General features: G+C 47.0%; 1 protein-coding gene across 2 annotated transcripts in view; it reads right to left on the bottom strand.

Annotated features, from left to right (window-relative positions):
* LOC146855198 (poly(U)-specific endoribonuclease-like) overlaps window positions 1–22,465 on the bottom strand; it is a 524,935-nt gene that overhangs the window by 246,523 nt on the left and 255,947 nt on the right. For both annotated transcript variants that reach the window (XM_085652848.1, XM_085652849.1), the window contains exons 4-5: window positions 12,009–12,130; window positions 11,813–11,925 (exon numbers count right to left, since the gene is read on the bottom strand). In XM_085652848.1, the coding sequence (XP_085508974.1) occupies window positions 11,813–11,925; window positions 12,009–12,130 (235 nt within the window). The remainder of the gene's footprint in view (window positions 1–11,812; window positions 11,926–12,008; window positions 12,131–22,465) is intronic.

Here is a 22,465-nt window from a genome sequence, read left to right as displayed (position 1 = left end):
GAAAACAGACATGGACTAGTGCTGCAGAGAAAACGATATACGAGAGCCGTGGTTGCCCAAAGAAATGGGAAAAGATATGGACTCAGTGGGAAATGTACAGGGGTATCTGAAGGAAGCCAGAAGGTAATGGCGTGAGGGAGTGGGAGATCTCGATTGCTGCGGGGACAGCGTGCCTGGAGTCTAGTCCAATTGGAAGAGCTAATATGTTCTGGAATGTATGATGTACTGAATGACGTGTACTGTCAAGATTGTTATGTGGGAATGCCGTCTGCTACACTGCTGATTCAATAAAAAGAATTTTAAAAAAAGTAATGCAATGCTGTCTCGGTACCTGGTTGACTTGTTTATATTAATAAAAGTAATGTTTAAAAATGGATTAGCAGTGGGTAAATTAAAAGGTCCAGCTTTACCCATAACTGGGCAGCTAGTTGTTAGTCACAGGACATTTAAATACTACTGTAGGATCTGCCTCTTATGTTGCCCCCACTTTTTGGCATGGAGTGCATATTAGTGCACTAGTGATTGGATACTGTGGTGCTTAATGAGTCTCTAGTATATGGTACCTTGGGTACCAAGGGCATAGGTACTTCACAGACCTACCAGGGGCTGAAGCATGTATTATGCCACCCCTGGGAAGCAGACTAAATCTGACACCACAGGCCTGCTACTGCAGCCTGGGTGAGGTGGTGCTAGCACTCCTCATTGAGATATAGGTTCCCTCTATCTCTCCTGCTCACACATTTAAACCTATCAGTCACCCCTAAGGCAGGCCCTATCAATCCTGAGGGCAGGGTGCTTGGCTTCCATGTGAGGGGGTGCCTCTGCCTGAGCAGGGCCCCTCTGCAGCTATCAGAGTCCATTCTCTGGGGCTGTTTGTGAATGCGGTCAAACCATATACTCCTAAGTGCATTATAACCTTGTGGTAAATGCTAACTTTGGAATGGCTGCATTGAAACATGTCGTGTTTGGTGTCAAACGCTTTGGAATCATACCCCCACACCAGTAACCAGTAACTGGTGTGGGAGTACGATTCCACCCTTCTAGAGGGATAGCCATGTACCTACTGTGGAAACGCAGTAGAATCCTGAAGAGCCCTGGCATCACGAAATGGATGCCACCAGTCACAGACACTGGGCTGCCCTCCTGCTGATGACCGAAACTCGCAGTGGAGGAAGCCCAACAATAGGTATCCTGTCACAGGGGGATGTGACCACCTCCCAGACAGCGTTCAGTGTATTGGGGCTGGGTGGGTGCACTCCTAGAGTGCTTTGAAGTCCTGCACTGGGGGAGCAGTAGGCTCCTCTGTGCATACACCAGTTCAAACTGGCTCAGGAGCTACCTGCCCCTGCTCTGGCGCAAAACTGGACAAAGGGAAGTGGGTGTAGCCACCCACTCCCCTGACCCTCCCATAGGTGGGGTCATAGAGCTAGTACCTCCCTTCCTTCTAGTATAAGTTAGGGAACCTTTGCCATTGCAAACTAGATATCCCTGGATGAGGCTCTGACGAAGAATCCCGGACCTTCGACGTTCCACTACCTCTGGAAGACTGAAGAATCTCCCTTGGAGTCAAGGAGTGACTCCCCTGCTTGGCAGGCACCAAAAACTGCAACAACGGTCGCAAACTCCACCGCTCCCGCCAGAGCCTGAAGTCCCTGCAGCCCAGGAAGAGGATTTCCTGACTTCTCCAAGGCCATCGTGAGTCCCCAGCGAAGCTGAGGCAAGTGGACCCCACGAGCGACGAGGAACCGCAATCCCTGGGTACTGTGCACTATTGTCGAGTGCAATCCCTTCACGACGTTCTACGAACCTGTGCTTTGGGCCACGTGTGGTCCAAGCTTTTAGCAGAGATCCCTCCAAAGATCAGCGGCCTATACTCTCCCGAGTGACTGTGGGCCCCTGTTGAGTGGATCCTCCCGAGGCGTCTTTTCGATCCCTTGCCGGCTGGCTTGTGGGTCCCCTGAAGACATTTTTACAAAACCCAAGAGCTCCCCTGGTTGCTCCAGGCCTGCCCTGACTTACCCTCGCTGGGTGAGTCACCCAGACCTTGCTGGTCTGCACCGCTGACTTTTTGTCCTTTCCACAAGACTTGCTGTTGCCAAGGCTTGTTGACCAGATCACTGCAGTATGCTGCAGACTTCGTGGGACACGCCGAATCCAGCTCCTGGTCGACGCCTCCTGGCTGAAGAGTCAAGACACCCGTGAACTACCTGAAAACACCAGACTGTGGGCATTCATCTTCCTTGCCCTGGGTCACTGCCAAGTGACTTTAAACATTGTCCCTTCTGCTTTCAGGTCTTCCTTCTTCTGAATCCAGGCTTGGATTCCACCGGACACTTCTTCTTTCTTCACAAGCAGCAAGTATTCACTGGCTCCCATTGAAAACGACGCCGCGACCCGACACCTAAAAACACCTATGCACCCGGCTTCCCTGGGTAACTCCAGAACTACGGTGCTTCTGTGGGTGTTGGCCCTAGAACTACTTACCCAGACTTTCCCAAAGGGCCCTTAAACTCTTAATTTCTAACCGCGACTTGCCCCATTGAAGTCTACGGCGATTCGCGCCTGTGTTCACACACTGCACGCGTCCCCCGTGGGTCCTTTACATACCTGCCTTGGGTGGTTTCGTGAGGCCCAAACACTGCTAAAGGCCCTAGGCCTTGTCCCTTTGCAAGTCCTTGATCTAAAGTTTATTTTTAGGTCTCGCTGAGCCCCAGCGCTTGCGCTGGCTCGGAGAGACATTTTATAGTTGGGATTTTCAAAGTGCTGCCGTGGCCTAAAGCTTCAGTGCACGTGAACGTGCACGCGCGCAGCGCCATGTGTCTTTCCTCCGCAGCACGCGATTGCAATCGCGATCACTTTCACGGCGATCGCAAACGCGATCACTTTCACTTTCGCGGCCGCGTGGCGAAAGCTTGTTTTTCTACTGCTGCCCTTCCCTGCTCTACAAGAAGAGCTTGTGTCTTTGGTGCTTCTGCTCGTCGCTTGTTCTAAATATTCTTGGAGGCAAATCTCTCCCCGCGCCCTATTAGAAGTCGGGCTCTTGGAATTTGAGCTAGTAGTACCCCCAACCACTTTCAAAACCCACCAGCCACCAATCGTTTCGGGGCTCTATTCCGCACACCTTTCCACATGCCGAACACTACTGAAAATTCGAATTTAAACCATACGTAAAACACAGGTTTATATCTATTTATTTAACACTCCACCCTGCTGCTGTCCTCCTACCGTACTCCAGGCATTTGTTAATAATACGCCACTTCTCATAGCGCTACACAAACAGCCGCTAGCCCCAGCAGCCGTCCCTGCGCGCCTCTGATAATTAGCAAATCAAGCACTTCCGAATTGCAGACTGCATGGGCACGCCTCGGTAACCTCATTTGCAAACTCCAAACCTGTTCCGTGTTATTTATAGCCCTCATTTCAATAAACCCACTCATTATGTCGTTGATGTTAATGAGTCAAGCCTGCTAAATATAGCCACTTCCTGCATTACGAAGATCGAGCTTAATTTACCAGGCACCGGGCGTTTTTTGTCCTCCTTGGACCTAGGAAAGGAAGTCAACGCCCACTTATAACTTCAAACCAAATTAGCCCAAATGACCTTACCATGCCGCCAAGTAAATTGTTAATAAGAGGTCGGAATTAGTGTCACTGTTTTCCCCGCTTACGACCTTTGTTGACCTGATCGTAGTAAGCCAATAGTCGATGTAAAAAAGGAGTTAGTTGTTCTTTCTGTCTTAGAGTTTTGCAAAGAGGCAAACTGTCACCTTGCAGTCTTTTCCCAGCCTTGAGGACAGCAGGAGAAAAGTGGAGGAGATAAAACGTAAATTTCTGAGCAGTCGAAGTCTGCCCGAATGTGGGCATTCCTATTCAACATTCTTCAGAATTCTTGATTAAAAATAAGCTTGGCTAATTAAAGGATTAACGCGAGTTAATTTTTTTGTGATATTTTGGACTGTGCTGGAGTCAAAGTTTCATTCGAACCCATTCAAATCAGGTAGCAGTGGCCAGACTCAGCTGCAATAATGCCTCCTACTGGCTTATGACAGTACTCGCACATGTACAGCTTCATGTGTTTTTGATGCTTCACAAGTACGTTCATTGTTGTGTGTGATTTCCCCCGGCGCCCTGCTCTGACCTCCCCTCCATTTTGATCCTGCTGTTGTTGTGTTCCCCTGAGCCCGCCACGCCTCCCAGCTGAGCCGCCCTCCCACAAGCACCCAAAAGCATTCCCCAAACCTCGCAGCGCTGTGATTCACTCGCTGCTTCCGCCTTGAGTGATCGCTCCCCTCGCTGCTCCTCACAGCGTGGTATCGTATTGCTGCATTGTAACCAAGTTGTGATATCTGCATAGCTCCATTTTTAGTAAGCTTCGTAATTTCATAGCGCTATTATCCCACAGCGCTTACATTGCTTTGATTGCATTGTTGTGTGTGATTTCCCCCGGCGCCCTGCTCTGACCTCCCCTCCATTTTGATCCTGCTGTTGTTGTGTTCCCCTGAGCCCGCCACGCCTCCCAGCTGAGCCGCCCTCCCACAAGCACCCAAAAGCATTCCCCAAACCTCGCAGCGCTGTGATTCACTCGCTGCTTCCGCCTTGAGTGATCGCTCCCCTCGCTGCTCCTCACAGCGTGGTATCGTATTGCTGCATTGTAACCAAGTTGTGATATCTGCATAGCTCCATTTTTAGTAAGCTTCGTAATTTCATAGCGCTATTATCCCACAGCGCTTACATTGCTTTGATTGCATTGTTGTGTGTGATTTCCCCCGGCGCCCTGCTCTGACCTCCCCTCCATTTTGATCCTGCTGTTGTTGTGTTCCCCTGAGCCCGCCACGCCTCCCAGCTGAGCCGCCCTCGCTCCTCCCCCTCCGCTATCCATATATGACAGTAGTTCCCGCGCGCAGCGCCCACGCGCAGCGCCCGCGCCCAACCCGCGCCGAAGGTGCGCCAAAGGTAAGCCCGTCTACGCCCGTCCGCGCCTGGACCGCGCCCAGCGCCAGACCCCCTGCCCCTCGAGCTGCCCAGCCCTCCCGCATTACCTACGATGCCGCCTCCCTCCTAGCCCTCGACCCCGGTCGCGCCCCCAACTGCGTCCATGCCGCTCCTGGACACACCCATGGACCTTTCTCCTGCTACTCCTGCAAATTCAGCAGCACCGACAACATCTCTGCTACGTCCACACCACAGATTCCCGACCCCAACCACCTACAATGCATCCTTCTCAACACCCGATCGGTCCATAGGCATGCCATTGACCTATGGAATCTACTAGACACCATTTCCCCGGACATCGCCTTCCTTACGGAAACATGGATGAATGCTTCCTCCGCACCAGACATCACCATTGCCATCCCTGAAGACTATAAGATCACCCGCAAAGACCGTACCAGCCACACAGGAGGAGGAATCGCCATCGTCCACAAGAAATCTATCCGCATCTCAACCAGCTCTGACGTCAATCTCGCCAACTCCGAACATCTTCACTTCCAGATCCACATCGACCCCAAAACAACACTCAGAGGCACTCTCCTCTACAGACCACCAGGACCCCGCGCAAAATTCAGTGAAGACATCACGGACTTCATCACCCCACACGCGCTCCCCTCCAAAGATTACATCCTTCTGGGAGACCTCAACTTTCACCTTGAAAAGACCAACGACCACAACACCTCCACCCTCGTGGACAACCTCGCCAACCTCGGACTTAAACAACTAGTCACTTCCCCCACCCACATCGCAGGTCACACACTCGACCCCATCTTCACATCCAGCAATCATATCTCCTTCTGCCACACTACGGATCTCCTCTGGACCGACCACAGCTGCGTTCACTTCATCTACAACAAGCCGAAACCCATCATCCACTCCCAACCTACCCTGCAAAGAAACTGGAACAAAATCACCACGGACCAAATCTCCGCATCGCTCCTTCGAAACTCCCCAGCCCTCTCTTCTAACGCCAACGAAGCCGCCGCCAACCTCACCCTATGGTTATCCAACACCGCCGACACCTTAGCTCCACTGAAAAAACGTCAAAGCAAACCTGGCAGCAAGAAAGCCTCATGGTTCAACGATGATCTCAAGAAGTCCAAGAAACTCTGCCGCTCCCTTGAAAAGGCCTGGAAAAAAGACCCAACCACCAGCACCAAGGACGCCTTCAAAAGCGCCACCCGCACCCACCACCAACTGATCCGAAAAGCCAAGAAAACAGCTTTCAAGGATCGACTTGACAACAACGCCCACAACAGCAAGGAACTTTTCAACATCGTCAAGGAATTTTCCAATCCCTCGGCCAACTCCAACGACATCACCCCCTCTCAAACCCTCTGCGACTCCCTAGCCTCTTTTTTCCACAACAAGATTGCAGACATCCACAACAGCTTTGACAACCAACCCGGAAACCAACCCACCCTACCATCTGCTGACCACCTTCCCCCCGTGAACACCCTTAACGCTTGGAACCCAATCTCCACTGAGGACACCATCCGCCTGATGAATTCCATCCACTCAGGATCCCCCACAGACCCATGCCCTCACTACATCTTCAACAAAGCAGACTCCGTCATAGCACCGCACCTCCGAGACGTCATCAACTGCTCCTTCAACTCCGCTACCTTCCCAGAAGACTGGAAACACGCCGAACTCACTGCCCTTCTTAAAAAACCAACAGCGGACCCCACCGAACTCAAAAATTACCGCCCCATCTCGCTTCTTCCATTCCCGGCAAAAGTCATCGAGAAAGCCGTCAACAACCAGCTCGCCGCTTTCCTCGAAGCCAACAAATCCCTCGACTCCTCACAGTCCGGCTTCCGAGCCAAACACAGCACTGAGACCGCCCTCATCGCAGCAACAGACGACATTCGAACTCTACTGGACAACGGAGACACAGTCGCCCTCATCCTCCTCGACCTCTCTGCAGCATTCGATACAGTCTGCCACAGCACCCTTCTACAACGCCTCAATAACATCGGAATCCAAGGAAAAGCACTTGAATGGATCACCTCGTTCCTCACCGGAAGAACCCAGAGAGTCCGCCTTCCTCCATTCAAGTCCGAGGCCTCTGAAGTCATCTGCGGCGTCCCTCAAGGATCCTCACTCAGTCCCACCCTCTTCAACGTATACATGAGCCCCCTCGCGGCCATCGCACGCCGACACAACCTCAACATCATCTCCTACGCGGACGACACTCAACTAATCCTTTCTCTCACCAATGACCCTAGCACCGCCAAAACCAACCTACACGAAGGAATGAAAGAAGTTGCCGAATGGATGAAACAAAGCCGTCTGAAACTGAACTCAGACAAAACTGAAGTCCTCATCTTAGGTACATCCCCCTCTGCATGGGACGATTCCTGGTGGCCTGAAGCCCTCGGAAAAGCACCCATCCCGACAGACCACGCACGGAACCTAGGCGTCATCCTGGATTCTTCACTCTCAATGAACAGACAAGTCAGCGCCGTATCCTCTTCCTGCTTCAACATTCTTCGCATGCTCAGAAAAACATTTCGCTGGATCCCCCTCGAAACAAGGAAAACAGTTACCCACGCTCTAGTCACGAGTCGACTGGACTACGGAAACACCCTCTACGCGGGTACTACCGCAAAGCTCCAGAAGAAACTCCAACGAATCCAAAACGCATCAGCCAGGCTCATATTAGACATCCCTCGCAACGAACACATCTCTGATCACCTTAAAGACCTCCACTGGCTACCCGTCAATAAGAGGATCACCTTCCGACTGCTTACCCACGCACACAAATCACTCTACGACATCGGACCAGATTGCCTCAACTCTCGACTGTCCTTCTACACCCCCTCCCGCCAACTACGATCTTCCAGCCAAGCCCTCGCCACTATACCTCGCATCAACAAGACCACCATGGGAGGCAGATCCTTTGCATACCTGGCTGCTAAAACATGGAACTCACTCCCCGCCTACCTTCGCCTCACCCAGAACCACCTAGCGTTCAGAAAGCAGCTTAAAACGTGGATATTTGACAAATAATCCTCCTCCCCTTCCTAAGCGCCTTGAAACCCTCTGGGTACGTAGTGCGCTATACAAATTTTATGACTTGACTTGACTACTATGAGTATGTAAGGCACATTACATTTAAATTGCACATAATTCTGCTGTGCAATAAAAATGAAGGGTCAGATTTATGAGGCCTTTACGCCGCTGTTGCTTCACTTTTTGTGACGCTGCGGCGGTGTAAAAAATGCACCACACTGCGCCATATTTACAAAATGACTCATCCAGGCAGATGCGTCGCTTGGTAAACCCCAGCATTACATTATACCTGCGAAAAGTATAATTTATACAGGGTGGTCGTTCCAGCGCAGAAAAGGCTCGTCAAAGTGTCACAGACACCTCTACGACCTCACTGCGTCAAATCCTTACGCCTGCTTGAAGCAGACGAAAGGGGTGACACAGGCCTTTTCACATGGGGCTTACTTGATTTTTTTAATGTTTGGTGCATGCATGCATGAATATTTGGGAGTGAGTGTTGTGAATGGATATGTGTGTGTGTGTGTGTGAATGCATGGTTGTGAGTGAGTGAGTATGTGTGCGCGTGTGCCCCTTTCACTCCCCTCCCTGCGAAAATGATCAGTCGCCACTGATCTGGACTCTAGAGCTTACCTCCCTCTGCCCAAGCACCCATCCCTAGGTTTACACTCCTTCCAACACTCTAAAAACAAACAGAAGAGCTCATATATCCTTCCCCTGATCATCAGTATTAGAAGATCATTCTCACAAACAGAATTGTCCTCCGATTTAAAAATAAAAAATTACAACTCTTATGACAATAGTGTCCTTTCTTGCTTACTTTCTCACGCCATTAACACTCAAACAGAAAAAACTAGAAACCCTTTCCCTAGAGATTGGGAGATAAAACATAGAAGTGAAAAACACCAGAGCGGCCATGTTTAGTCTCTCCAAAAAGTTGTAAGTAGCTGCCTGCATAAGCTTCTCTGACCTATTTCCGCTGGAGATCAAGACAACTGTCCCAAGACACCAGAGTAGATGTCCCTTAGAATCCCATCTTCTCTTTTCAAGTTTGAAATGCTTCATGGTGACCATGAGTCAAACACAAAAGAGAGTAGCCTAATGAAAACTAAACTGAAATGCCTGCTCATCCCAATACAGACAGGACACAAATCATGCTCTTGATAAGTTTCTATACACAAAAAAATGCAAGCAAAATGTATCAAGACCATAACACTCAGCTCTTCCTCAGCAAATTAAAATATATCTGTAATGTCTGCAAAGTCTATCTCAGAATCTTAGTCTTATGCTTCTGAGAGAAACCCGATGAACTGAACAGTACCATAGGATTAGTTGATCATCCACCTTGATAAGAAGGCAAGACAGGGATAGTTTATTTCTGATACATAGCCATTCCATCTGCTGGAAGCCTTTAGAATAAGAATGGTTTTTATGTGTTCCACTTTTTGGCAGTTGAACTTACTTCTGCCTTCCTTTTACCTAGCTATCTCAATATCATATACCACCAACCAGAAAAAGAATTGATTATGGAACACTGTATCAAGCACACGACCCCCACAATCATATGCTTAAACAGTAGCATTTTATTCAGAGATGTCAATCCCTACTAGGAATACCCGAAGATCTAATTTCATTTGCATCTCCTGTGCCTTATCCTCATGTAAAGGGGCAGCTCTAGACCTCATCATAGCAAAGAAAGGCAGTCTTAGGATGGAAGAATCTACACTCGTGGAAAGGCCTGACCATTGCCAACTTCCCCTTTTTCTATTCTTTTTTAAAATGACTACACCTGGCCAAAGGAAACCCATGTGCACTTGGGCTGGCAACACAAAACTGTTGACACTGAAAAGCTCACCTCTTTCATTTCTACTAAGGAAAAGAAAATCCTCACTGAGTCTGGAATGGAATTGGGGGCAAATTGTTTTGTTGCAAAGTTAGAAGGGCTGCATGCAAAGAGAAGCATGTACATAAAAGCATATATTTGAAGCAAAGCTGCTTCCATCATAACACAAATTGATTCGGCCACAAATCGTTTGAATAGATTATTTGATATTGTGAAATACGCTACTTGCCCTTCCATCACTCTTGTAATTGAGGATCCTGACAGAAAAAGCTGGGATTGTGACCATTTTCTGATGGTCTCACGGCTAGACTGCCGAATTTGGAGCTGGGAAACCAAGGTTCGAGCCTCGGGGTCGACTCCACATCCTGTGATTCTGGGCAAATCACTTCATCTCCCATGCCTACCAAAAAAAAAAAAAAAAAAGCATTTGCAATGCAATAGGTCTCGCAGTTACGAGAGTTTCAGCTATTGGCATTGTAAATACCAATGCCTTTTATTTATGTTTTTAAAAGAAAAACAAAAATAAAAAGTATTATTATTTGCAATGTCAATAGCTCAAACTCGTGTAAATGCGAGACCTATTGCATTGCAAATGCTTGTTTAGTATATGGTCTGGTACGCCCCTAGGGCCCCAGCCATATTTGTGCTTAATTTATTGTGAAACGTTGATTTGTGCATATGTTCCTGACTTCTAATCTCATAAAGAGATTAGTAGAGAGTGGTTTAGTAATAAATACATATATATACCTGTGTGGTGTCCTTTCATTTGGTGATTCAAGAGATAATGTGATAAAACAAGCTGCTTTACATTCCTCCAAGACTTAGCCTGAAGGCTGCTCTCCACAGCTACCACTAGGATAGCTTTCTTTAACCCCTTGGCTGCGGCAGGAATTCCGCTGCAGCGCTGGGGGGGAGGGGGGTTGGGGGCAGCGCGGTGGGGCTGTGCTCATGACGGAGCCACTCCGTCATGAGTCACGGTTGAGCTGTGCTCATGACGGAGTGGTTCCGTCATGACTCCGCCCACGGCGCTAATCGCCCGCACAGGCGGGGAATTAGCGCCGCGTGGGAGGAGCGGCCGCCAACGGCCGCGGCATGACGGAACCACTCCGTCATGAGCACACGGCACCCGTGGCTCATGACGGAGTGGTTCCGTCATGAGCGGGGAAGGGGTTAAAGGTTGTCTTAAACCTATCTACCATAAGTGTTGAATTGTACTGGTACAAGGTGTCCACTTTAACTAGTGAACAGCATATACCAGGCCAACTTCTCACAACTACCATCACCCTTTTGCACATTCCAGGACTTTTCACCAACAACAGCATATCTGCCTTGTCAGACCCAGATTCATAGTTTATAATCTTCAACTCTGCCTCAGTTGGAAAGTGTGGTGCATCTTCACCAGATCCTCAATGTAACTGCATCAGATGGCCAAGTCAGTGCTGCGCCTGATGTCATGTTAGGAATAGGATAGAGCCAGGTAGGAATACCTTGGGATAAAAACAGAATCACTGAAGGAAAAAAGGAAGCTAAAAACCAGGATAAACTAACGTAATTTAAGTAGTAAGATGATAGGCCTCAAGAATATGGACTTTAACACTTACTGAAAGAATAAAATGGCAATACCATCATTATAGAACAGAGTCAGAAGAATAAAACAAAGGCAGCAGCCCTGTAGTAGAAAGCAATAATAGCCACAAGCCTCATGACGGTATCCAGCCCACAGGGTGGAGCCTTATGCAGCTGTGAGTAAGTTCCACATAGTGGAGACCCTTATAAAAGCAGTGATATTAGACACCGAGCACATGAAAGTCTAGAGCAGCTAAATTACCAAATTGTTAGTTTCTAGGATACATTAAAGTAGCTTCATTATAAGCCAACAAAACTCAGTAAAACGGATGTGGTCAAACACATACCATTAATGCAATGTATGTGTAGGAAAGCATACGTACATTCAGAAATACCTACCCTCTTCCACTTTCCCTTGAATACAGCTGAAACCAGATGCTGTAGAGCTGTGTCTTAAAATCCTTTAAGTTCGGTTTTGCCAATTTCTTTTGAACTAGGTACTCATGAGCAATCTGGGGTAAAGAGAACAAAACTTAATTATAAAAGTTTAGACAAAAAAGGCAAAACAAATAGACTAATATACTTCAATACTTACATTCATAACCTCAGTTTCCACAATTGCGTCCAAAAAACGATTATTTTCAGCAACCTCTTCAGGAGTCACAACCTCTGCTACCCCAGTTGACATTTCATAGTTGTCCAACAGAGACACAAATGCTGCAAAGTAATTTACACACATTTAGGTATGAAAATGTAACTAGCTTTGATGGCTTATGCAAGTTATATTGTACATACTGTGTCTGAAATATTAAAGGTTTTTTCCCCCACACAAAACAGCACCCTGTACCGGCAATAAAACCTATGACCCCTCCCCAAGACCAAACGCTACGCCTCTTGCACCCTACCACCTGCCTGAAATTTCCGGGAGGGTATAGCATTCTGCCCACCCCATCCAAACCAACATTAAAATCTTATTGAACAATTCCTCATAGTTCATCCATATCAGATTCAAGTCAGAGCACATTCAAAGTAGCATTAGTTACTAATAAGGCACATTAGTGCACAATGTAATGTAATTTACATTCAAATAGCAGGAAAAGAAACTGATAAAAACATCCACATCATAAGTAAATACAGATTGTGCTAAAAATATTAAGACAGCCCTGGGAGAAAATCCTACAGAGTAAGATTTTCCCGCTCAAGTCTGCAATGCCGCTTTACCACACCTTGACAGGCATAATAATAATAATAATCTGGCATTTGTAAAGCGCGCAGCTACCTACCAACGGAGGTGTCCCGGTGCTGTACTTATACCGCAGAGGAACCCAACCTGGCTTTCCCTGTGAAGTGTCCACTTCTGGGCACCCCCAAGGTGCAGCCAGGCATCCCCTGTGCTGTTGGGGCCGTTGTGGAGATTAAGCAAGCTATTGCCCAGAGTTGCAGAGTGGGACCCATGATTAGAATAGGAACCGAGGCGAGAAATATCAGGTCCGAGGAAATTAAGCCCAAGACCCGCCAAAGCGGGAATTGAACCCTGGTCTCGGGCCGGACCTCTGCATCAGGGTCTGCCGCTCTAACCATTGAGCCACACTTCTCCATAAGACGGCAGCTGTTCTCCTTAACGCCACACAGTACCCGAGATATCGAGTTACAGATCAAAAGTGAGTGCACTTTACAGTAATGGCTGGCAGGCAACAAGAGTGGAGGGGTCGGCGGGTCAAGTTTGAAAAAAACACTTACCTCCACGCAGAGTCCGCAGCCGCCTCTCCCCCGTCGTGTTGTCCTTTGTCATCTCTCTGAAACCAGAAAGCACATAGGCTCTCTCCCATGACCAATCGTTACGATTGGTCTAGGTGCCGTAGATCGGCGCTCAGACAGGGACTGGGAGGCTTTGTATGTTCCTCACCGGCTGTGTAATGCAGCCTGGTGGGGAACAAGAAAGAGCGCATGACTGCTTGGGCAGCAGTCGTGCACACTTAAGTGTAAACGACTCCTCCTACCAGACGTCACAGAAGTGCTGGCCCCGCCAAACATGGCTGGGAAAAAAAAAAAATTATAATAACAGTAATAACTTCTGTTATTATAATTTTTTTTTTTAAACTGCTCCGCGAGCAGTGGCGCGATACTCTTAGCCACCACTGGCACTTTAAACAGCGTGTTCAGATTTGTCGCATCCTTTGCAGATTCCATCCATCACCAAGTCTAAGGTTTTGTGTTCTTGTCACACAGTGGTTACTAATGTGTTATCTGGCTTTCACATCACAAGTGTTTTCTCTGCTGGGACGCTGTTGGTGTGATACCAGTTATGGAAAATACAAGCGGACATAAAATAATACAAAAAGAAAGTTACGGTATGAAGGGGATGATGCCTGCATTTGAAGTTGGTTCTTGAGTTTAAACACTCAATTGAGAACCTAAAATGTTATCAACAACAATGTAACTTCTAAAAGGAGCAAAAATAGACGTTTCACCATATTAGATTTAGAGTTTACAAAGGTTAAACATAAGTGAACATATTGAGAGGCAGAAGATGGACTTTGGTGCCTTTTGGCTATGTTCGGCCTATACCATTATGACATTGGGGTACCAGGGGGACCGCGGCTCAAGCCGTTGTCCCCCTGGGGAGTTTTGCGCGGTGAAACAGTCCACACAGCGCGTGAGGGCTCTAGGCAGGTGGTGGGCGGGGATTAATAGCGCGAGGTTAGCAGACGGCGGTTTGAGGCAAACGGGTATTTATTGAGGAGATTGAAGGCGGTCGTTTTTGTAGTAATCTTCAGGATGGCAGATTCAGAGGTAGTTAAGGAGGCTCTCCACATTATTTATGATGCGGGCTGTGAGGATTTATTGAAGCCTAGCGTCTCAACGGTTTTAGCAGCGGCAGGGAGACGCCCGAAGCGTGTGGCAGCCCAAGGAGTTTCTTAGGCGGTGGCAGCCTGTTTGCCTGCGAAGAGCTGGTCACAAGTGCTGGAAGGTCGCGCTGATGTGGTGTCCACGCTGCTGCAACACAGAAGTCATGCGGCTCGTCGAAGCGGAGGCAGCAGGCTGCAGGCTCCAAGATGTCACTCGCTCCCTGAGAGGAATTCAGGTCAGTTGGGGGCAGCAGCTCCTCATCGTGTGGGATGCTCTAGGAGGAGAGCAATGGGCAGGGGTGGTATTTCCTCTAGGAGCCTTACTTCAGCAAGCTCCATGTCAAGCAGGGGAAGGGGGTTTGGTGATGCCACTGGGGTTAATGACAATTTTGTTTTGCCGGCCTCTCCTTTGGCAGCCAAGAGAGGGCACATCAAGGACAAGGTGGTCCAACATAATACTAATTTTAAACAAATGTCTTCCATTAATATTGCGCCTCGTGTCTATTGAGGGACGCTCTGCTGTATTGGTGGATTACTCCAGTGATAGTGGTGAGAACAGTGATGGGGCGCAATTTTTATCGGATGGATTTCACAATCTCCCGAACGTTATCGATGCTCAGTTGCTGGGTCCGGTAGGGGAAGTAGCTGTTTGAGGTGTTTTTGTCTCCGGTTCCTAGGGGCCCGCCTGGTAAAAATGCTAATGTATATTTACAAGACAGTATGACCACTTCATCGTTTGATTTAACAGAGTCAGCAGTGGGTGAGGAGGATCAGGATTTGGATGACGTTGTTTTACGGTCTCACAACTTATACCCTTCTTCACGTTTAGAACTGGCTGATTATTCTTCAGGCTTACAGGCCATTTTTCCAGAATCTCGTTCTCCTCCTTGTTTCTCACAGTTTTCTTTTGACTCTGCATTAGGGCCTCGGCGAGGGCAATGGGTTTGGGTGGATCAGGCCACTCCATCTTCTGCAGAGGGCAGTTCAATGCAAGTCCAGGTTGGTGGTAAGTTGGTAGCGTCTTCTGGCACGAGCGGCTGGAAGTCTTCATCACAAAAGGTCCAGCGGATGGCAGCGCATGCTTCCAATTTCAAGTCGGCGAAGCAGGGTGCGGCTTTTGGTAAGGGGATTTATACACAGAGCGGATCAAATGCGGATTTTGCTGTGCCCAATTGGGATTGTTATGATGGTGGGGTGGGAGACGGGGAAATGCTGAGTGGTAGTAATACGGATTTGGTTATACCTTTTGAAGATGCTGGTCATGGGAAGGTGGCTGATAATATAAATGAAGGTTTTCTGTTTGATAATGTGGATTTGGATTCAAGAGTCATGGGTCAAGAACAAGTGGTGTGACAAAGGGGGAAGGGGTCAAATTTTGTTGGTAGTATTTTACAGAGGTCACGAGCGGACAAGACAGCGGAGCAGGAACGGCTTCATGGTCAGCAACGGTGAGAGGATCCGAAGGAGTTTCAGAGGCGGGCTACTCAGTTAACATCAGGTAGGCCTCAGTGGTGGTCTTCGTGGCCGCAACCTTTGGCGGGCAAAAACAGGGTACGTTCCTTGGGGGTGGGTGATGGCTCAGTGCATGAAGTTGGGGTTTTGGGAGCGGGTGAGACGGGGGAAAAGTCTTCAGAACAGTTGAGAGTGGGTACTGGTGCTGTGGAATCGAGTAAGGTGACAATTACTGATAAACAGGTTTTGGAAGGGTCAAACTCTTCATCAGGGCAAGTTTCGGGTGCCATTCCCCCATACATAAGAAATTGCCTTACATGGGTCTGTCCATGCCCCTGGGGACACATTTAGCTGAAAAAACAAAGAAGAGAATCTGGGACCACGAGTTTGTTGACGTTTTCAAGCTCCTTCATAGGGACATTCAAGCGAAGGAGGGGTCCAAAGAGGAGGAGTGGGAGCTTGCGAGGCATCCCAGGGTTCCAAAAAATATTGAAAATTGGACGGCGGCATTTTTAATTTATGCAAGCGTCTATTGTGAACAACATCAGGACAGGGCTGTGGCCATGTTTAAGTACATGGATATTATACGCAAAGCACAGTTACATTTTAGGGGTCTCGCATGGCTCAGCAATGACGAAGAGTTCAGGGCCAGAGTAAGTCTTTCATGATAAGCCTTGGGGGGGGTGTTGATCAGGAACTGTGGCTCCAGTGGATGTCCTCGACTCAACCGCCCGCGTCAACTCATACTGCAAGCGGGCTCCCAATTACTTATCGCCCTTTCTGCCTCGCCCCGCCCAATTTGGGGCTGGTGGGTTGGGTAGAGGACAACTGCAAGTTATGGGAGCCTGTTGGAACTTTAATCGAGGTTCATGCATCAGGCAATTCTGCAGGTTTAAGCACGAATGTTCGCAGTGCGGTGGGAGACATGCCATCATACAGTGTTTTGCCAACCAAAGGTTCGGGGATCAAGGGAAATCACCAAGAGGTAGGGGAGCATTTCCACAGTTTGTTTCAAAGGGCTCAAACGCCAATTAAGCTATCGGCCATGACACAGTTGTTGGAAGGTTATCCTGATGCGGAATCCGCTTCAAAACTCTTTTGGGGTTTTAAAGAGGGTTTTAAGATAGGTTACCAGGGTCCACGTTACAATAGATGGTCTGACAATTTAAAATCAGCCAAGGAATTGCCTCAAGTGGTTCAGAAGAAACTGGATGTGGAAATACAGGAGGGCAGGATAGCAGGCCCCTTTAAGCACTGTCCTTTGAAGACTGATGTTTTCCCCGTTGGGTTTGATTCCGAGAAAAAATTCGGCAGGTGAATTTAGATTAATCCATCATTTATCATGGCCGGAGGGCAAGTCTATTAATGACTTCATTTCCCCGTCAGACTCTAATGTGACCTACACATCTGTTGATGATGCATTGAGGATGGTACGCATGGCTGGGTGTGGTGCGGAGCTTGCTAAATGTGATATCCAGTCGGCTTTTTGTTTACTGCCGATTCACCCGTCAGACTTTGAGCTGCTGGGCATGTTTTTCAATGATTCTTTTTACATAGATAGAGTCCTCCCAATGGGTTGTTCAGTGTCATGTGCACTGTTTGAAATGTTCAGTACTATTCTTCAGTGGTGTTTCTCAGAAAAAAGTGGTCACAAACAAGTATGTCACTATTTAGATGATTTCTTGTTTATTGGCGAGGCCCTGTCAGGTCAGTGCCACAGAAGCTTACACATTTTCCAGGATTTGGCTGAGGAGTTCGGCGTTCCGCTGGCTCCGGGAAAAACTGAGGGTCCAGACACCAAACTTGCATTCTTAGGTACTGAAATTGATACGGAGCTCATGATGGCTAGGTTGCCAGCGGCTAAAGTGAGTGAGATTAGGTCCTTTTTATTGGAGATCGACAAGGACAAAATTCAGCTCAGGCAGGTTCAGCGTTTGTTGGGCTACTTGAATTTCGCTTGCCGCGTGGTGCGTGCTGGCAGGACATTTTGTAGGCGTTTGGGGATGGCGATGTCTGGGGCATTTCTTCCTCATCACAGGGTTAGGCTCATCAAGCAGATAAAGGAAGATTTACTAATTTGGCTGCAGTTGTCGAGAGATTTTAATGGAGTCTCTCTATATTTTGTGGAGGATGATACCATCTGGCATTTTCAAATTTTTTCAGACGCTGCTGGAGCACATGGTTTTGGCATTTTTTGGGAGGGTCGTTGGTGCGCGGCGAAATGGCCTCCACATTGGCTACAGCAAGGTCGAAGCATAGCCTTTCTTGAATTGTTTCCTCTCATTGTGGCTGTGTTGGTTTGGGGGGAGGGGGGGGGCCGGGGAGGAGTTTAAGGGCAGGAGCGTTCTTTTTCACACGGACAACAATTTTATGCTGCAGACTCTTAGATTAAATATTGTGTTTAGAGTGAGGCACATTCCAGGAGTTAATAATTCAATTGCGGATGCTCTGTCTCGATTCATTTGGCAGAAATTCCACAGTTTGGCGCCAAGGGCGGACAGCTGCAAAACCTCGATCCCGAAAGACATCTGGGAGCTGGGTGAATGAGAATCATTGATCTGGTGGAGAAACCTGTAGCCCCTTCTACTAGACGCAGTTATCGTCAGGTCTGGACGGAGTTTTTAAGTTATGTTAAGTTACACAAAATTGCTCTTTCTACAGAGGGTATCAGGAAGGTTAAGTTAAGGTTTGTTTTGTATTTGGTCAATTTGGGTTTCTCATACAACAATTTCAAGAAAACTGGCTGGCATTGCTTTTTATAGTCAGTTGTGGTGGGGACAGGATTTGACGGGGGATGTTTTATTAAGGCGTATGTTGAAGGGTCTAGGGAGGGAGCGTTAGTTTTCTTCGCAGTTACGTGAGCTAATCACTTTCCAACTTTTGCAACAAATTCTAAGGCAGCTAACAGTTTGCTGTTATGATTTGTGGGAGGTTTCATGTTTTAGACTTTGTATGATTTGGTTGTTTTTCGGCGCTTTTAGAGTTTCCGAGGTGTTAGGTTTGTGGGATCAGAAAGGTATGCAAGTGGAGGATATTCAGGTGCAAGGAGGTCAGCTTAGGATTCTTTTGAGGAAGTCAAAAACTAACCAGCTGGGTAAAGGGACTTGTATTTATTTGAATAGTAGCAGAGTTCAGGATTGTTGTCCGTTAACGGAATGGGAGTAATTTTATGTTTCATTAGGTTTGCAACAGGGGGACATATTCATGCATAGTAATGGGAGCAAAATTACTAGTGGACAACTATTGGCAGTTTTACGTAAAGCTTTGACATTGTTGGGAAAAAAAACCTCACTATTTGGGACTCACTCTTTTCGTATAGGGGCAGTGACTGAAGTATCCAGATTGGGTTGGGGAAGGGACAACATTAAAAAGATTGGGAGATGGAAATCTGATTGCTGTAAACGTAATGTGAGAAAATGAGGTTTTTAATTAATATGTAGACTAATTTTGTTTTTTCCTGCCTAGGTGGTGTTAAAAGTTCAATAATCAAAGAGGCGGACATGGATAGTGGGCCATTCTTTTGTTAAATGGTCAGCCAGCTCCGCACAACAGCAGATTTATGGCCAAGCCCTTGGTTTGCCTAGCAAGGGACATGAAGTTTTGTGGCAGGGAAAATGGGGTAGGAGGTGGGATGCTTTATTTCCCATGCTGTCTGAGCTGTCTTCTGCTAGAGGTTTCCCAGATTTATTAATTTAGGGGAAAATGGTCTTATTTCATTGTCTGGTTTATCCCTTTTGAAGGAAATGAAATTGGACTTGGCGGTGATCAAGAATAACTGGGTAGGTACAACTCTGGTTTGGACTGAATTTATTTACAGACACCATTGGAGGGGAGATCGCAACAACACGGCGATGGAAAGGGCTCGCAGGAAACTCAATAGGGAAATGAAAATCTTTTGTTCTGCAATGGGTATAAAGTTTTTAGCTCATGATTATATCTCAGGTGCGGAATATCATCTTTTCAGGGCAGATTGGGTACACTTGTCACAAATGGGCCAGGCATACTATTTAATGGAGTTGAGGGATCTCCTGGCCGATTTTTGGTGCGAAAATCTTTGGTGTTCGTTTTAATTTTAATTAATTCTCAAGGCAGCAAAGAAATTTCTGTCGGGGGGGGGGGGGATGCAGGAAAACTTTGGTTTTCCTGGGTGGCGTTTTTTCTTGGGGGGGTTGGATAGTCTGGAGCGGGCGGGCTTATGCTTCCCTCTGGGGTGGGGGGTTTGGAAAGGTTGATTGGGATTGTACATTTCATGGGGTATTTTTGATGAGTTTTGAAGGGAATATTTGGTTGTCTATCAAAAAAGTTGCAAAGAGTAATGACAATGGGGTATTTTTTGTACCAATAATTGTTATTGTAACAATATGCTAATTTCTGTTGCCTGGCCTAATAAAGCGACCTTTTCTGCTAAGAGCAAATAAAGGTGTGGTTGTTCTTATTGCGTGATGGGGTCCCAGGGGGATTGCGGCTCGAGCCGTTGTCCCCCTGAGGAGTTTCGCGCGGTGGAAGTCCACACAGCGCGTTAAGGCCCTAGGCAGGTGGTGGGCGGGGCTTAATAGCGCAAGGTTAGCGGGCGGCGGTTTGAGGCAAACGGGGATTTATTGAGGAGATTGGAAGGCGGTCGTTTTTGTGACCCACCCAGCCTTTCGTAAACTTTGTGTTATTTTCTGTTTTCTGTTATAAAAATAAAAAGTCACGTTAGACCGGGTGACAGTTTTTTCATTTGTTTGTTGATTTTCCTTGGATGCGTTTTGTCTTGGGTGGTTGGATAGTCTGGAGCGGGCTGATCCTTCCCTCTGGGGTGGGGGGTTTGGAAAGGTTGATTGGGATTGTACATTTCATGGGATATTTTCGATGAGAAGTTTTGTGGGGAATATTTGGTTGTATATCAAAAAAGTTGCAAAGAGTAATGACAATGGGGTATTTTTGTACCAATAATTGTTATTGTAACAAGATGCTAATGTCTGTTGCCTGGCCTAATAAGGTAACCTTTTCTGCTAAGTGCAAATAATGGTGTGGTTGTTCTTATTGCACTAACATGCATTCAAACCACCTGGCAGGATGGGTGCTTGTATACTGGCTCCTTCAATGGCATTAATGGACATAAGTGTTTGGGGGCGAATTAAAAAGAAAAATACAGAATAATAAACACAAGCAGCAGCAAAACCTGTAGGTCTCACCAAGATGTTTGTGAGGATTAAAGAGTCACACATATCCATGGCAAAATATATGTTGTAAAAAGATGGACGTTTTGTGTGCAAAAAACAATAACATTTTAGTTCTGAACTGACTTTTTTTTTTTTTACATGGTAACTAAGATGTTTCCTTCTCTCCTCAACCACTAGTTTTTTTTTCAAATTTAAAACCTAGAAAAATGCATTCCTTTGCAATATAAATGATGCTTACTTTCAAAGGGATATCTGCTATAATGTTCTTTTACTGCTTACATGGGGGGAGGGCTTCTCACTTATGTATCATAGGGTCAGCCCCCTTGTTTTGCACACAACAAGTTAACCTTGCTCCAAAGAGTAAGTAGGTAGGAGAAATATGAATGGCATTTCTATTCCCACTTCAGATATCCTTGAGATTTCCGATTCTTCCAATTCTACAATGAAACTATCATCATGTCATGCTCATAACCAGGAAACGTGTTCTTATTGGTTGACGGAGGCCGTTAGGGAACCCAAACGATCATGGATAGTAGTCAGTCATTGTTACTCTGCATGGTTTTACATCTGGAGTCATTAAAACATGGCCACTACTTTGGAAATACATCAACGTATTGTTTTTTTTAATGCATGTGTAAATTTCAATTATAAGCTCTCAATATTTTAGGTTTAAAATTAATTAGTATCATCCCCTTTATTTTAAACTGCCATATGTTTTTTCTTATTTTAATAGGTTAAACTCCAAACCACGTTTCTATAACTTTTTTAAAAAAGGGTTAAGCACTTCATGCCACTTCTTTCTCTGTCAGCCCTCCTAATACCCTAAATACATATACCTTTAATCCAAATGTCTCAGGGACAGACACAGAGACACACACGAACTTAGAGAAACCTGCAGATATATTTGTGTATAACCTTCTTATTCCTTCAACAGTCCTAATGTCTTAAACACATGCACGTATGCACAAGAATGTATATCGGTTCATAAATTTATATATATACATATCGAAAACAGAAATATTTTTTTATTGATACATTTATGAAGTAACGGACATTCTCTCAATGCCTTAAATTCGGACACATTTTTTTGTCTATTGAAAAAACAGTTTAAAAATGGGGGAGTTAATGAGGGAGGCACCGGCTACCAGGACCTTACCCCGGGTGTCTGAGGGTATGGGTGTGGAGGCACGCTCAGGAGTGCAAGATTAGGGTCTGCGTGCCTTGGAGGGGGCAGCCTCATGACGCCAGATAGACCGAGTCCACCGGGGAGAGAGCCTGCGGAAGTACCGGCACCCTCTGTGAGAATACTGGGCCACAGCACGCAGCGGCTGTGGGACAGGCAGATATCTAGATCAGCTGGGTTTAACAATACGCCGGGGCAGCAGCGAATCGCCCCTTGAGAGGTCACGGCTGCCTGCTTAGGACCGGGACTATGAACTCCCCTCGAGGGAAGAATGACAAAACACTTAAAGATTTGTTCGCGCGTCCTCAGGGTGGCAGTACAATGGCTCGACGGAGGAACCTGTGACACGTGCATTTCTGGAGTCACGGTTTTCGGTACTCCGCGATCTACAGACAGTCCAGCA

The sequence above is a fragment of the Triturus cristatus genome, chromosome 4_1, assembly GCF_964204655.1.
Source record: "Triturus cristatus chromosome 4_1, aTriCri1.1, whole genome shotgun sequence".
NCBI classification, from domain to species: Eukaryota; Metazoa; Chordata; class Amphibia; order Caudata; family Salamandridae; genus Triturus; species Triturus cristatus.
Note: the sequence above shows the minus strand (reverse complement) of the source record. Positions and strands in the feature narration are given on the sequence as shown.